Source organism: Myxine glutinosa, chromosome 13 (genome assembly GCF_964187855.1).
Source record: "Myxine glutinosa chromosome 13, kmMyxGlut1.1, whole genome shotgun sequence".
In the NCBI taxonomy this organism is placed as follows: Eukaryota; Metazoa; Chordata; class Myxini; order Myxiniformes; family Myxinidae; genus Myxine; species Myxine glutinosa.
In genome coordinates, this window is record NC_136273.1 from 88,871,571 (window position 1) to 88,887,207 (window position 15,637).

General features: G+C 46.4%; 1 protein-coding gene across 1 annotated transcript in view; it reads right to left on the minus strand.

The window, feature by feature from the left end:
* LOC144888719 (uncharacterized) overlaps positions 1-14,227 on the minus strand; it is a 48,004-nt gene extending 33,777 nt beyond the window's left edge. The window contains exons 1-12 of the mRNA XM_078767759.1: positions 14,035-14,227; positions 13,833-13,888; positions 11,990-12,082; positions 11,594-11,721; positions 7,288-7,434; positions 7,091-7,168; positions 6,409-6,582; positions 6,181-6,280; positions 5,395-5,615; positions 4,780-4,930; positions 2,553-2,818; positions 2,173-2,281 (exon numbers count right to left, since the gene is read on the minus strand). Of these exons, the coding sequence (XP_078623885.1) occupies positions 2,173-2,281; positions 2,553-2,818; positions 4,780-4,930; positions 5,395-5,615; positions 6,181-6,280; positions 6,409-6,582; positions 7,091-7,168; positions 7,288-7,434; positions 11,594-11,721; positions 11,990-12,082; positions 13,833-13,888; positions 14,035-14,054 (1,543 nt within the window). The 5' untranslated portion in view covers positions 14,055-14,227. The remainder of the gene's footprint in view (positions 1-2,172; positions 2,282-2,552; positions 2,819-4,779; positions 4,931-5,394; positions 5,616-6,180; positions 6,281-6,408; positions 6,583-7,090; positions 7,169-7,287; positions 7,435-11,593; positions 11,722-11,989; positions 12,083-13,832; positions 13,889-14,034) is intronic.
* Between the last annotated feature and the right edge of the window lie 1,410 nt (positions 14,228-15,637).

A 15,637-nucleotide genomic window follows, 5' to 3' on the forward strand; every position in this document is an offset into this window, starting at 1 on the left:
TCACCTTCACTCTTTCATTCCTCTTTTCTCCCGCCTCTGGAACAAACTCCCACACTCCCTCAATCCCTCTCCTCCCTCCAGGTCTTTAAAACAGCTGTTTACCACCATCTCTTATCTTCCCCCATCCAAAACCTTGATCTTTTCTACCCCCACTAATTCACCCCAGATCCACCTTGTTTGAAATTCCAACTTCTTTCCTGGAAATCCTGGCAGTGTCCATGTGTTTATACCTCTCCCACCCCCCCCCCCTTCACATGCCTCCCCCCCAGAGCCCTCTCCCTCCCACAGATCTCTCGATGTCTCCATGTCTCTCGGTCCCTGCTCTCAAATGTTGTGTTTGTGTCCTTCCCCCTCTCCCCATCTTGTCTGCCGCTCCCGATGTTTGTTTTATGTGTCTGTTTGTCTGTGTGATTAATGTTCGCTCTTTCACGAGCCTCGATCTTGTATACAAAAAAAGAAAAAAAAAAGTGTTAGAAAAGGTCCATCTACTGCATTTTGTCGTAAATCGCCAGCCGGAGACTCATTCCCCAAAGTATCAACATTTGAGTTTGATGTTCGTATCAGGAAGTGTACTCTCAAGTTGCAGGATAAGCCTCTGCCCACAAAATGCGTGCTGGTGACTTGATTGCTGAAGAGAACAATACATCAAATCAAGTGCTTGGTCTCTGTACAACAGTGCATGAAAAGAGGTCACATGAAGAATGGGATGTTAATGCCATTAACCATGGCATCACATTGAAGAAACCCATTTTGATAATCTTGACAACAATTTTGAACATTATGGAGATGACAAATCTATACAGCAACCGACTGAAAGAACTTGGAACTGAAATTGCCAGACGTGTCCACCTGAGCTGAAGAATCGAATCCTCGCCTACTTTCCTGACAAGGAAGGCCACAAGCAAGGCCGTGATGCGGTACTCATTAGCAAACGAGATGCTGCTTCTGCTCTGGAAAAAGCATGCGAGCATGATGCGGACAGCGATAGTGTTCATCGAGCCAAGAGTGAAAAATTGTCCGCCGAGTCATTTTATCATGAAAACGAGATTCAGCTGCGTATTTCGTAACAAGTGCCAAGAGGAGTCGGCGCGTTATTCACCCCTAGTTGCGATGATCCTCCTGAATGGGCCAAACCAAGTCACGGGCAAACAACCAGACGGCTCATCCACAGTTGCTGATGTTCAGTGATGTACACCGCCGGGAGACATCTACAAGTGGCATCAGCTTAAGGCCTTTGGCATTACCTTCTGCCATCTCCGTTCAGCAGTACGAGCGTCAAGTGGAAAATGCAACTAAAACAAGTTGATGCCTCAACTAATCTACTAATTGATGGTTTAAAACAGAATGGAATTGTGGCCATTTTGAAAAATAGCAGCCATTTCTCAGAAAAATAATCTGCGATGGCCTTGCAACTGAAAAACTCCCTTTAGACATGCCATGCCTGCCAAATTTGATACTTTTATTACCAGTCACAATGCTTTCACATATCCGCTTGGCTAATGTCCCTTACATAAGATACTTGCATCAATAATCGACTAAAAAACACAACAAAAAAAAAAACAGTGGCACTCGGTAAAGCGCTTAGTCGCGCCTCGTGTGCTCATTCTGAAAAACAAAAATCCATCGTTAGCTGAACACGCTGCTATTATGGCCGACTGCCCATTTTCCCACATCCCATGCACCCTTATAATGTGCACCCCATGACAAACAATATTATCCGTAGCTTTAATTATTAGGATATTTAATGGCCACTATTGTGCACATATGAAATCACATGTGATTGCATCAATGAAGGAGAATAAAAAAACAAAAAACATTTTTTAATCCCCCTGGCTAGTCAATCGTATGTATGAAGTTTTGCATCGATCCGTCAAGCGGTGCTGGAGAAGATTTTTTAAAAGTTTATTTTCAACCCAATTTGACCACCAGAGCATGTGAACAATGTCACAAATTTAATTATCGATTCGCATCGTGTCGTAGATTTTACATATGACGTTTCAGATAAAGATTTAGATTCAACCAATTATGGCTGGAATACCACTTCACCAATTAGGTCATTATCATCCAATGGAGAGTTCATGCCAACAACCACATCAATAGTCTCGCTATCCCTTCGGGGCAACACCAACTGCAAACTGTCCATTTTTGTGCATTACACGAGAGCAGGCTTACCGTGAACATCACACACCATGGTGGAGAAGAACGAAATGGGTTTCATCATAGTTTGATCCATGAAGAGCAAAGCCACAGGTAGCCGGTAAGAACGGACATCGTCAGCAGACTACAAAAAGACAGGGGAAAGACTTGGAAGGATATCGTACAAAAAAGAAAAAAGTCAAAAAGAAAGACTCAGGGCAAAGGTAACTTGTGCATTTGCGGTTGTGGCGTAAACTACCCACTACTGGCCAAGCACCATTCTCTGCCACTCTACCCACAAAGTAAATTTGAAGTTTAAATTTAGAATGACTACAACTCCTGCCCTCGCCCCTCCCAAATAACAGTTCAAGTAGTGACACCCTCAACAATCAAAACTCACCACTGCCACCACTTACCATTCCAACCACTGGGCACACAGAGTAAAGCACTTCCAGGTAAAGGTAATACGAGGCAGGTCCTGCAGACACCATGTACACCTTGTAGCCAACTGGACCGGTCCGTTCGCACAAAGCTAGTGATGTCGCGAGAGATATCTCCCCATCAGCATAGAAGCCACACACAATGAAGGCAACATTTCCGATGGTGACATTAGTCAGGTAGATATCCTCTCTGTAAGGCCCAACTATCAGTTGGAACATATCCTGCTTGCAGTGTACTCCAACTACAAGATAGAAATGGAAGAAGGGTGGGGGGGGGAAGGTGGGAGAGGGGTGTGGACAGATAAAATGCTGCACCAACAGTTGCTTTAAATGACTAACAGTTAGGGTGCACGTGGGGTGGGAGCAGGGGGAGGGGATATTTGCACATGTGGTAGGAGGCTAGAAGGGGGGGGGGGGGGGAGGGAGGGTTGGGGCCTGGGCATATGTCCACATCTGTGGTAGTGGTGGTATGGGGCATATTTGCACAGGCATGGTGGTGGTGTTGTGGGGGGAAATATTCACATGGTTGTGGCATGGTCAGCGGGGAGGGGAGGGGGGGGGGCATATTTGCTCACATAGTGGTGGTGTGGTCGGGGGAATCACACACATGGTGGTGGCATGGGGAGGGTGGGCTTATTTGCTCACATGGTAGTGGCGTGGTCAGGGGAAATATCACATGGTGGTAGCACGGTCGGGGGGAGGGGTGGGACATACTTGCTCACATGGTGGGGTCGGGTGTGGGGGGGGAATATTCTCACATGGTGGCGTGGGAAGGGCGGGGCATATTTGCTCACATGGTGGTGGTGTGGTCGGGAGAAATTTTCACGTGGTGGTGTGGGAGGGGGGGGGGGGGCATTTTTGCTCACATGGTAGTGGTGTGGTCGGGGGAAATATCACACATGGTGGTGGCACGGTCGGGGGGAGGGCTGGGACATACTTGCTCACATGGTGTGGTCGGGTGTGGGGGGGGAATATTCTCACATGGTGGCGTGGGAAGGGCGGGGCATATTTGCTCACATGGTGGTGGTGTGGTCGGGAGAAATTTTCACGTGGTGGTGTGGGAGGGGGGGAGGGGGGCATTTTTGCACACATGGCGGTTGTGTAGTCGAGGGAGGGGGCATGTTTGCATACGTGGTAAGAATGACAAAATTAAAGTAAAGGAGAAAAAGACAAAATTCCAACATTTTTTTTTTTTTGCCATTGTAACAAGTAGAGTGACAATAATGACAATAATGACAATAATGAATGACAAACATGAATGACAAAAATCATGAGCCTTGGCCATTAATAACATCAAAACTAACGATAATCAACTGCATCACCGAACCAATTTTTTTTAATGGCAATTTAAAATGTCCTATTATACACAAAATAAAAATATTAAAATGGGCTGATCTACTAACCTGAACGCATTGATCAATGTATTAACCTGAACCCACTGATCAATGTGTAACCTGAACCCACTGATCAATGTGTAACCTGAACCCACTGATCAATGTGTAACCTGAACCCACTGATCAATGTGTAACCTGAACCCACTGATCAATGTGTAACCTGAACCCACTGATCAATGTGTAACCTGAACCCACTGATCAATGTGTAACCTGAACCCACTGATCAATCTGTAACCTGAACCCACTGATCAATCTGTAACCTGAACCCACTGATCAATCTGTAACCTGAACCCACTGATCAATCTGTAACCTGAACCCACTGATCAATCTGTAACCTGAACCCACTGATCAATCTATTACCTGAACCCACTGATCAATCTATTACCTGAACCCACTGATCAATCTATTACCTGAACCCACTGATCAATCTATTACCTGAACCCACTGATCAATCTATTACCTGAACCCACTGATCAATCTATTACCTGAACCCACTGATCAATCTATTACCTGAACCCACTGATCAATCTATTACCTGAACCCACTGATCAATCTATTACCTGAACCCACTGATCAATCTATTAACTTGAATCCACTGATCAATATATTACCTGAACCCACTGATCAATCTGTAACCTGAACCCACTGATCAATCTGTAACCTGAACCCACTGATCAATCTAACCTGAACCCACTGATCAATCTGTAACCTGAACCCACTGATCAATCTATTACCTGAACCCACTGATCAATCTATTACCTGAACCCACTGATCAATCTATTACCTGAACCCACTGATCAATCTATTACCTGGGCCATGGAGAAACTGCTGTGTGGTCATCTGGCACGGAGAGCTCCCTTTGGCAAACAAAATCAGTTTGGTGGACAAACGCTGCCAAGTGACCAAAAGCTGAAGATCCACAGAGTATAGCAACCCTTGTTGACCATGTTCCACACAGCTCTGAAATAAATAAATAAATAAACCACCACCATAATGCATACCACCATTGTGGGTTCCATCAATTATAATATGAGTTCCTTTCTAAGGAACTTCTATGCAGGAGAACATGAGGCCCATCAAACATGTGCAATGGTTGCCAACCTATGGTGGTCCTTGCTCTATCCTTTTGATATGAGCGTCAAGCACATGGCACAGACCATTTTTAGTCTTTGGTACGATTCGGTCAGGGTTCGCACCACCGATCTCCCAAACTCGGTGGACAATCTAACCATTGCATCATTGCGGATGCACCCCCATATAATCCAAACAAATGTAAGAGCACAATTTTTTTTGTCGATAACAAAATATGGACACTTTATTAGTGTCCAAATATTGTAGCATATTGTAATATTGCAACAAAGTATTATAAAAATTATGTTCCAAGGGAGGTCGAAGTTGTGAAAAGAAGAGCAGAAAAGGCAAACCTGATTGATTCCACCAGCTGCACCCCAAGGCACCTTCAGCATCAAATAACTGCTATTCCGAGAAAGGACAACTCCTCTTTGGGTCATCGCCTTGTCATCCAACAAGTCTCTACCCATGACCAACTGCACATCAGGAACCATCATCTGACTCCACTCTTGCAGCACGGGTGGCCGGAGAGGAATAGACCAGCCGAGCCACCTTTCTAAAGGCCGTGGTCGACCTTTTGGTAGGAAATATGGGGAAAGGGAAGGAAGGGATGAATCGAGAAAATTAAAAGCAAAGCTGTGAAGCTCTAGCGACATTTCAATATACTAGGGCGTGCCCGTACTATATATATATCTAAAATTATATCCCCCCCCCTCTATTTACATGAAATGGTTTGGTCCATTCGCAAAGCCAAAGCGAACGGCTTGCGAGTACGGTAGAACCCCCCCCCCTCTATTTACATGAAATGGTTTGGTCCATTCGCAAAGCCAAAGCGAACGGCTTGCGAGTACGGTGACCATACCTTGGGAACCACTTGTCCGATTAATTTCAAACCTTGAAAAGGCACATCCTCGGGTCCCCAGCAATATACCTGGCAAGTTTCAATTAGATCGGACCCATGGTTGTCGAGAAACAGCGGTCACAGACAAACACACAGACACACACATACAGAGATTACTGGAATTATAGATAGATTCAAGCATTGAAGTGAAACTTCACCTCCCAAAACAAAGAACATTTCCATGATCTTCATTTTTAAATGGACCACTGGAGATTAAAGCCACAAGATAAATACTCACTCAAAGGGCATGCAATCACCATGTCCAAAAGCAGGGTAAGGCCTTGCCTTCTGAAATATACAAGAGGCTTGATCATCTGGACCACAAGACCATTTTCAAGCTGGTTAAAAAAGAAAAAAGAAAAAAGAAAAAAAAAGATAGAGGTTGATCACAACCCAACAATTGATGCAATTACAGCATTCGCAAAAAAAACAGATCGAACCATTCCAGACGAATGCCAGTACTCACCGTCACGGGGTACGTGTGGTTTGTGAAATATGGCGAGCGGAACACGACACGCGTGTCAGAGATGGATGAGTTTATGCTGTAGCCGATTCGCACAGCTTCCTCTACGGTCATTACTTCATGACGCTGTCCGGCCACCGTGAACACCAGCCTCCAGATCTGATCCAGGGGGACGAACTACGGTCGGGCAGTTGTGGATTCGCGCAAACATTCAAATCAATGAACTGGTGCGGCTGTAAATAAATAGAATTTCAAACTTCTACTTCCCCAAACTGTTTCGTCAAATTTGGACAATATGCAAATGCATTAAAATCATTCTACTCCACCCCTCTGACACCCTCAAGAACCCAAAAATAAAAAAAACGAAATTAAACATCCAATCAAAAACAATCTATTCATAAAATAAAAACCAAGGCCTTCAAGAAAAGCAAAACGGACAATTGGGATGAGGTTTCCTGGTCCGGGACATTTGACCTCCAACCCTTCAATTCACTCATTTATTGGACCTCGGCTGAAAGGACATTTGAGGACGTTTCACCAACATTCACCTCGTTCACCTCATTCGATACTCATCACGGGTGGATAAAAGGCCGTTCAATTTTTCACAGCTTAAGTACTATGACTTCTACTAAGCCCCACTCAAACAAAAGATGGAAGATCAATTGACATCTAAAACCAAGCTTACCATGTTAATGTCATCCAGCCAATCAGCCTCTGACCTGGCATAATCTGGAATTCGAGGTGACGTTTGATCAACAGAGACCTAAGAAAACAAAAACAAACAACAACAAAAAAACAAACATTTAAGAGCATATAAAGAACCCCCATACGAGTTATCAGGTTATGAAATTGGACATATGTGATCCGATGAGCGATTTGTACCTCCATGTAGTTTTGTGCGCACAGAATCTCACGACTCGCCCAGTCATAGTGTTCACGACAAGTCGCTCTATAGACCACGGTCTCCGGTACCAGGTTCCAAATGATGTTCTCAAACACCCACTCGGTGTCGAGATTGAATGAACCATTCTACAGAGGGCGTGGGACCTAGTTAGAGACCCTGGGGACCCCACAGTGTGATATATATACTTTGTGAACACATTCCCTGCTTAGTAACAACAGCAGCACAGTTGCACAAAGATATTGCTATCGGGCTCAGAAAGTTAAAGATGCAATTGCTAGGACAGACTTGATCCATGAGTTCCCAAGTCCAGGTAATTGGCCCCTTGCTGAGGACATTTTAAATCAGGCTGATGGAGCAGTACTTCTGCTTCTGGAGACCCAAGGAAGATTTGAAATCGAAGATTCCAGAAACAAGGCTACATACAGTGTTAGCAGAACTGCCACGTCCAAAAAATATATATATTTATATATGCACATACACAGACACAGACTTGGCATTTAATATGGAATTATTTTTTTTCTCGACTTGGGTTTCCTTTCTTAACTCAGTATATCAATCTGGTGAGTTTTTTACACTTTGGTGATTTATTTGTTAAAAGAACCATGTCACTGATTGTCTGTCGCAGCAAGAAGTCAACAACAGGATTATATCACAGGTGGCGTGGCAAAATGTACGGACAGGTGCATTTGATGATTGGCTTCACAGTCGGGTATACAAGGGTTGTTGCGTTCTGTATTAGTGGAAAACAACTGCTGCACGTCTCCAAAAGTTATTGCCGCTTCCTCTGGAGATGGTTCGTCAACTCGACAATGCTGTTTGTCATGGAGTGGTGGCTTTACGAAATTACGGCATGAAACAGCGTGCTATTGCTCGGCAGTATGGCATCACTCAAGGTCAGGTGTCAAAGATCCTGAAACGAAATGCTCAGAGTGGTGTCCCTACTCCAATACCGAGGCCAGGACGTCCCCGCAGAACCACAAGGAGGGATGATCGCCAGCTGCACCGGTTAGTCCGCAATGGCCGTACCAAGTCAGCTAATCGGCTTAGGGCTGAGTGGCAGCAACTGACAAATGTGCCTGTATCCAGAAGGCTGGTCAACCAACGACTGGTTCAAGCAGGTTATCATGCCAGGCGTTCCCTGAGAAAGCCACGCCTGACCAGACAACACCACCAGCGCCGATTGCAGTGGGCCAGAGAGCACTGTCAATGGCAGCCAGGACACTGGAATCACGTGATCTTCAGTGACGAGTCTAGATTTCTGGGCTATCATCAAGATGGCCGCGTCTGAGTGCGCAGACAAGTGCATGAAGCCTACAACAAAGATTGTATAGTGCCAAGAGTCCAAGCTGGAGGTGGTGGGGTGACCGTTTGGGCTGCTTTTCATGCAGGGGGAAAAACTGACCTGGTTGTTCTGAATGGAAACCTGCACCAGTTCAAGTACAGGGCCATTCTGGAAGAAACATTGCTTCCATTTGTTTGTGCAGCCTTTCGAGGAAACTTGTCTTCCAAGATGACAATGCACGGCCTCATCGTGCTCGCATGATCCAACACTTTCTTGCTGACCATGGTGTAGAGCATATGGAGTGGCCTGCCATATCCCCGGATATGAATCCGATAGAGAACTTGTGGGCAGAATTAACGCGTCAAATCGACCACATGGACCAGCAGCCGACCTCTGTGCGTGAATTGCAGCAGGCTATTGTCACTGCATGGCAAGCGATTCCTGTCCAAACCTTGGCAAATCTCGTGAACAGCATGCCTCAACGTGTACGTGCTCTCCTGAATGCTCGTGGGGGTTACACGAAGTACTGAGCTGTAATTTTACTGTCCGTAATTCGTCGTAATTTAACTTTTGTTAAAAAATTTTTTGGCTAATGTGCAAAATAGAGATACTTCTGGAAAATGTGCAGAAGTTTAACACAGTACTGTCCATGAATTGAGTTCGATATCAGTTTACATCACTTTCAAGGATCAATTTATTTGTTTCGAAATGTCAAATGTGGTTTTTCTTTCTTTTAAAGGTCACATTAACAAAATCTAGAATAATTTCAACATAATTCCAATGAACTTTTGGTTCTAAGACATCTTGAAAAGTAAGTTCACCCCCACAAAAAAAATATTCCATATTAAATGCCAAGTCTGTATATATATATATAAAACCAGCAGGCTCAATGACCATCACGGAGTTAAATCCACCTCGCCCACCTAGTGTGGTTTAAAAGCAATGTCATTCCACACTTCCTGGTCGTTAGTCTTCATATTCATGTTCACGAAAAAACGGAAATTTTCCATCCACTGGCAATTCAAAGACAAAAAGATCAATTCAATACAATTTAAGGAGTGCAGGGCGCATCCCACCCTTTTCACACTCACAGCAAACATGTAAATTTAATTTGGTACAAGGGAGTCGAAAGCAACAACGAGAGGTAGTTGGAACACAAAGATGAAAGTCTGAAAACGAAAACGGTGAAGTGGGTGTGATGGGTCTCATTATTCTGTGGATCTTCAACATGGCGCGCTTCTCGGACAAGGATCTTGTATAATCAGCATCCTTACTACAATTCACGGACCGGTGTTTGTTTGTCGCGCTCCTCCTCCTACAGTTCTGGGCCAATTACATCCAGACTTGCTGCATCGGATCAGCATGACTGCACTTAGTGCACATCTTACTATAATTTGCCAAATGTCTGTCCGTCCGTCTGTTCCCAGGTACCGCAAAAACGGCTGAACCAATCGCAAAGATATTTTTGGTGAGTAATCCTGGGACACCCTGGAGTAAAATAGACTGTTTTTCCAATATTTTTCCCAATTTTCCAATTTTTCCAATTTTCCAGTTTTTCCAAACATGATTTAATAATATTTACCAATATGAACAGTGATGTGGCTTTTATTGAAATTCTTAAAATACTGTTAAGATTCTGATGATTTGCATGTGATATGACTTAACAGATGTTTATATAAATCGTTTAAAGTTTAAAAAAAGAAAAAAGAAAAAAAAAAAGACCTTTAATTTCCGATATTTTGCCTTTTAATTTGGGCCTCCCAATTGAAGCCCCACCCATAGGGTGGGAACCGTTGCTCGTTAGTCAATTCTCTGTGTGGATGTGTACCGTGCAGCGCCACCTCCAGGTGGGAGAGGGTATTGCAAGTTATAGCCATGAGGCCAGTATTCCACTCCCCATGTTTTCCAGGGAAGTGAAGACTGAGGTGTTTTGAATTACAAGCATTAGGCAGGTTTTTGGAAGAGGGGGAGGAGGGGGGGGGGGGGATACTCCACTAGTTTTTGATAATACTACAATTACGACTTGAACTGAAGCAGTCACCTGTATACAAGGAAAACAAAATGGTGGAGACAACCTTGTGGTGCCCCAGACTCAAAACCGTTTGTCACGTTATAATTCACCTGTTGTGCTCTGTCAAAGTTGCGAATCAATATTGAAAGCCCAGGTGTAACATTTAGTTTCAGTCATTTGTCATTGAATACCTGCGGTACGATGGTATTTAAGAAACTCAAGAAATCAATAAATAATGATGTCACAAAGGACTTTGGAGTATCTAAATGATTGAGATAAACAAACCTGGCGTCCTTGACATCTTGATTTCTCAGATATGCGAATTGAGATTGATCAAACAAGCACACCTGAGTGCACAAACATTTCATCAGAGGTAAAAGCTGCCGGACGGTAATTATTCAACTCATCACTGGGTTTCACCTTTGGTACTGGAATGATGATTGAAGATTTAAAATTTTGGGAAAAACACTATTGTCTAAGATCGATTGATAGGTGTGAAGACTGAAGGTGTGAGCGCGTGTCGCCATTTTTCTCAGATGGCTCAACAGACTTTCAGGTTCATCAATGGACGGCAAAGTTTCAAATACCTCTATAGTACATGTACCTGCAGCTATGTGAAAGGTAATATAAAGTGTGTACCTGCAGCTCTGTGAAAGGTAATAAATAGGTGATGTGTAATATTTCCCCTACTAGGTGAAAGGAAGTTTTAGGCCCACAAAAAAAAAAACCCCAAAAAAAACGATTTCTTCAAAATGCCACAGGAAGAGAACCTCACCTTGGGTAATGCCAGGTACCTCTGCTTGTATATTAATCTACATACAAAGGGGCAATGGCATCCCAGGAATGTCAGGGACTCAGTGTGAATTGGGAATGGAAAAGGTGGGGGGGAAGGAGTTAGGTAATAATTTCCACTTTAGTAGGCCAATCACCTTCCCCCCAATAAACTGAGTATAACCATACCTGATCATAGTGTAACACAAACATCCCATACCTGATCATAGACGCTGCAGCTGAGCAGAGTCGCTTCGAGGATGAGAGTCCCCAGGTGATCAGAACTCATTGTGAAACCACATCGCCTGGCATAGGAATCCGTGAAGAAGTTCCTGCCACCATCTCTGTCTGCACGGACAAACCGGCATGGTACACCTGTCAGTGGACAGCTACACGAGAAGCACCTCGTGAAACACGGTATTCCACAAATATTCACTTCCGTTCCCACGATGGATCAATATCAGCATCGTCATCCAGAAATTACCTGAGTTTACCTTGCACAAGACTTGGGTCGAAGTTTAAAATAAATCTTGGATTTCAAGGTAAAGAGAAAGAACTAAACACACCAACGATGCAAATACCTGTGTTAAACATGCAGAACAGACGATCAACTCACCAAGCAAGGTGAGGATCCACCTTTTGTTAACAACAAAACTCCCTTGAACACGAATTTGAATGTTTCTTCCATCACACTCGTGAGAAATTGCATCTACGGTGTGCAGGTAAGGGGTGGGTTGAGGTGAGATGTGGGGGAAGAGGGAGAAGGGGGGGGGTTTGGGTCGTGGTGGGGGAAGGAGGAACGCCAGGGGGTCTGGGTCGGGGAGAGGCTGGAGGCGACGAGTCATGAGGGGAGGAGGTCGGTGACGAAGGTTTATGGCGGGGGTCATGAGGGGTGGGCGGCGGGAGGAGGCGGAGGAGGAGGGTCGGTGGCGATAAGAGTCGGGAGGAGGCGGGGTTCGATAGTGAGGGGGCATTGGGGTCAGGCGGGGGACGGTGCCAAGGAGGGGGTCATGGGGGCAGGCGAGGGTCATGGGAGCAGGTGGGGGTCGGTAGCGAGGAGGGCGTCATGGGGGCAAGCAGGGGTCGGTAGCGAGGGGATCATGGGGGCAGGCAGGGGTCGGTAGCGAGGAGGGGGTCATAGGGGCAGGCAGGCGCCAGTAGCGAGGGGGTCATGGGGGCAGGCAGGGGTCATTAGCGAGGAGGGGTCATGGGGGCAGACAGGGGTCAATAGCGAAGAGGGGGGTCATGGGGGCAGGCAGGGGTCAGTAGGAAGGGAGTCATGGGGGCAGGCAGGGATCAGGATGGAGGAAGGGTCATGGGGGCGGGCAGGGGTCAAGAGCGAGGAGGGGTCATGGGGGCAGGCAGGGGTCAGTAGCAAGGAGGGGTCATGGAGGCAGGCAGGGGTCAGTAGTGAGGAGGGGTCATGGTGGCAGGCAGGGGTCAGTAGTGAGGGGGGGGTCATGGGGCACACAGGGGTCAGTGCCAAGGAGCAGGTCATGGGGGCACACAGGGGTCAGTGCCAAGGAGGGGGTCATGGGGGCAGGCAGGGGTCAGTGCCAAGGAGGGGGTCATGGGGACAGGCAGGGGTCATTAGCAAGGAGAGGGTCATGGGAGCAGGCAGGGTCAGTACCAAGGAGGGGCTCATGGGGGCAGGCAGGAGTTGGTAGCGAGGAGAGGGTCAAGGGGGCATGTGGGGGTCAGTAGCGAGAGGGTCATGGGGGCAGGCGGGGGTCGGTAGCGAGAAGGTCATGGGGCAGGCAGAGGTCGGTAGCGAGGAGAGGGTCATGGGGGCAGGCAGGGGTCGGTAGCGAGGAGAGGGTCATGGGGGCAGGCAGGGGTCGGTAGCGAGGAGAGGGTCATGGGGGCAGGCGGGGTTCAGTAGCGAGGGGGTCATAGGGGCAGGCAGGGGTCGGTAGGGAGGAGGGGGTCATCGTGGGAGGCGGGGGTCGGTAGCGAGGAGAGTGTCACGGGAGCAGGCAGGGGTTGGTAGCGAGGAGAGGGTCATGGGGGCAGGCAGGGGTCAGTAGCAAAGATAGGGTCATGGGGGCAGGCAGGGTTCGGTAGCGAGGAGGGGGTCATAGGGGCAGGTGGGGGTCGGTAGCGAGGAGGGGATCATCGTGGTAGGCAGGGGTCGGTAGCGAGGAGGGGGTCATGGGGGCAGGCAGGGGTCGGTAGCAAGGAGGGTCATGGGGGCAGGCGGGGGTCGGTAGCGAGGAGGGTCATGGGGCAGGCGGGGGTCGGTAGCGAGAGGGTCATGGGGGCAGGCGGGGGTCGGTAGCGAGGAGAGGGTCATGGGGGCAAGCAGAGGTCGGTAGCGAGGAAGAGGTCATGGGGGTAGGCAGGGGTCGGTAGCAAGGAGAAGGTCATGGGGGTAGGCAAGGGTCGGTAGCGAGGAGGTAATGTGGGATACAAAAAAAAAATAGGGATACAAATAAGAGTCCAGGTAACTCATCGCTTACCTGACGACACAACGCCCAAACCAACAGAGAACTGGAGCACGACCAACAGCAGGAGCCTGAGTGACACGTATGGCATTATTTAATTATTTTCGGTGCCATGTTCAATCCGCATTTTGCAAAACAACTCGAGGTTCACAGAGGTCATCGCACGGGTCAACCAGAACCACCCATCGCGAAAGGTATCAAACAATTCGTCACTCACCATCGGTAGTTACACAGCATGATGCCCAATAAGGTACTCGCTTCGAGAATACCCGCAAATTACCGCACTCTAACCATCAAAAGATCCCCCTGAACCTGAACCCAAAACACCTCTCACACCTACAGCAGACCTTTTATTAATTAAACCCTGTTTAAACTCGCGCACACCACGCACCTGTATCTGCTTTGCGCGCCACGTGCGCTGGTCGACCAATCAAAGATCAAGATTTTCCGGTCGCCTTTTGGTCCACGTTTGTGTTCAGGAGATCCATTGAAGGTCTTCATCTTCGTGATGGCGACCATCGCAATCATCGACATTCCCGCTGCGCGCATCGGATGTACAATGTCCCGTATTGTATTTCGTTTTCCCAATCCATATATAATCACAGTATCGATGGATCGGTTTGCGTGGTCGTGCATTTTAAACTTGGCATTATTAATCATTGATCCGACAACATGGTGCTGATCAATTGGTGCTGATCAATCGGTGCTGATCAATCGGTGCTGATCAATCGGTGCTGATCAATCGGTCCTGATCAATTGGTGCTGATCAATCGGTGCGGCACCCAATGTCTCATGTTGGTCTCAAACTGGTCCATTGGTGCTTCGCAGGAAGGATATTCCAGCACAGAGTGCGCCGTCCCTCGGATGGATGTTATCACTATAAGCCGGGTGTCCCGTCTGCTAGCACTAGGTCGTTGGTTGACCATAAAGACCACGTCGAGTTATCGCATTTCCTCGCATCGTAAATAAATTATAATATTTAATTCCTGCAATCTTCGGTCAAACCTCCGGCCTGAACAGCCGATTCGTGAAAGACTTGAACTACAAACGTTCCACTGTCGATCTCACAAGCATGTGGGAAAGCTTGGGTAGTAGTAGTAGTACTGTAGCAGTAGTAGTGGTAGTAGTATTAGTCGTAGTGGTAATAGAAGTAATGATGGTAGTAGTAATGGTGATAGTAGTAATGGTGGTAGTAGTAATACTGTAGTAGTTGTAGTAGTAGTAGTAATAGTAGTAGGGTTTGTTGTAGTAGTAGTAGTAGTAGTAGTGGTGGTAGTAGTAATAGTGTAGTAGTTGTAATAGTAGTAGTGGTTGTAGTAGTGGTAGTAGTAGTAGTGGTAGTAGTAATGGTGGTTGTAGTAATACTGGAGTAGTTGTAGTAGTAGTAGTAGTAGTAGGGTTTGTAGTAGTAGTAGTGGTAGTAGTAGTAGTAGGGTTTGTAGTAGTAGTAGTAGTAGTAGTAGTAGTAGTAGGGTTTGTAGTAGTAGTAGTAGTAGTAGTAGTGGTGGTAGTAGTAATAGTGTAGTAGTTATAATAGTAGTAGTGGTTGTAGTAGTGGTAGTAGTAGTAGTGGTAGTAGTAATGGTGGTTGTAGTAATACTGGAGTAGTTGTAGTAGTAGTAGTAGTAGGGTTTGTAGTAGTAGTAGTGGTAGTAGTAATGGTGGTTGTAGTAATACTGGAGTAGTAGTTGTAGTAGTTGTAATCGTAGTAGTGGTTGCAGTAGTGGTAGTAGTAGTAGTGGTAGTAGTAATGGTGGTAGTAGTAGTAGTAATAGCAGTAGGGTTTGTAGTAGTAGTAGTAGTCGTAGTAGTAGTAGAAG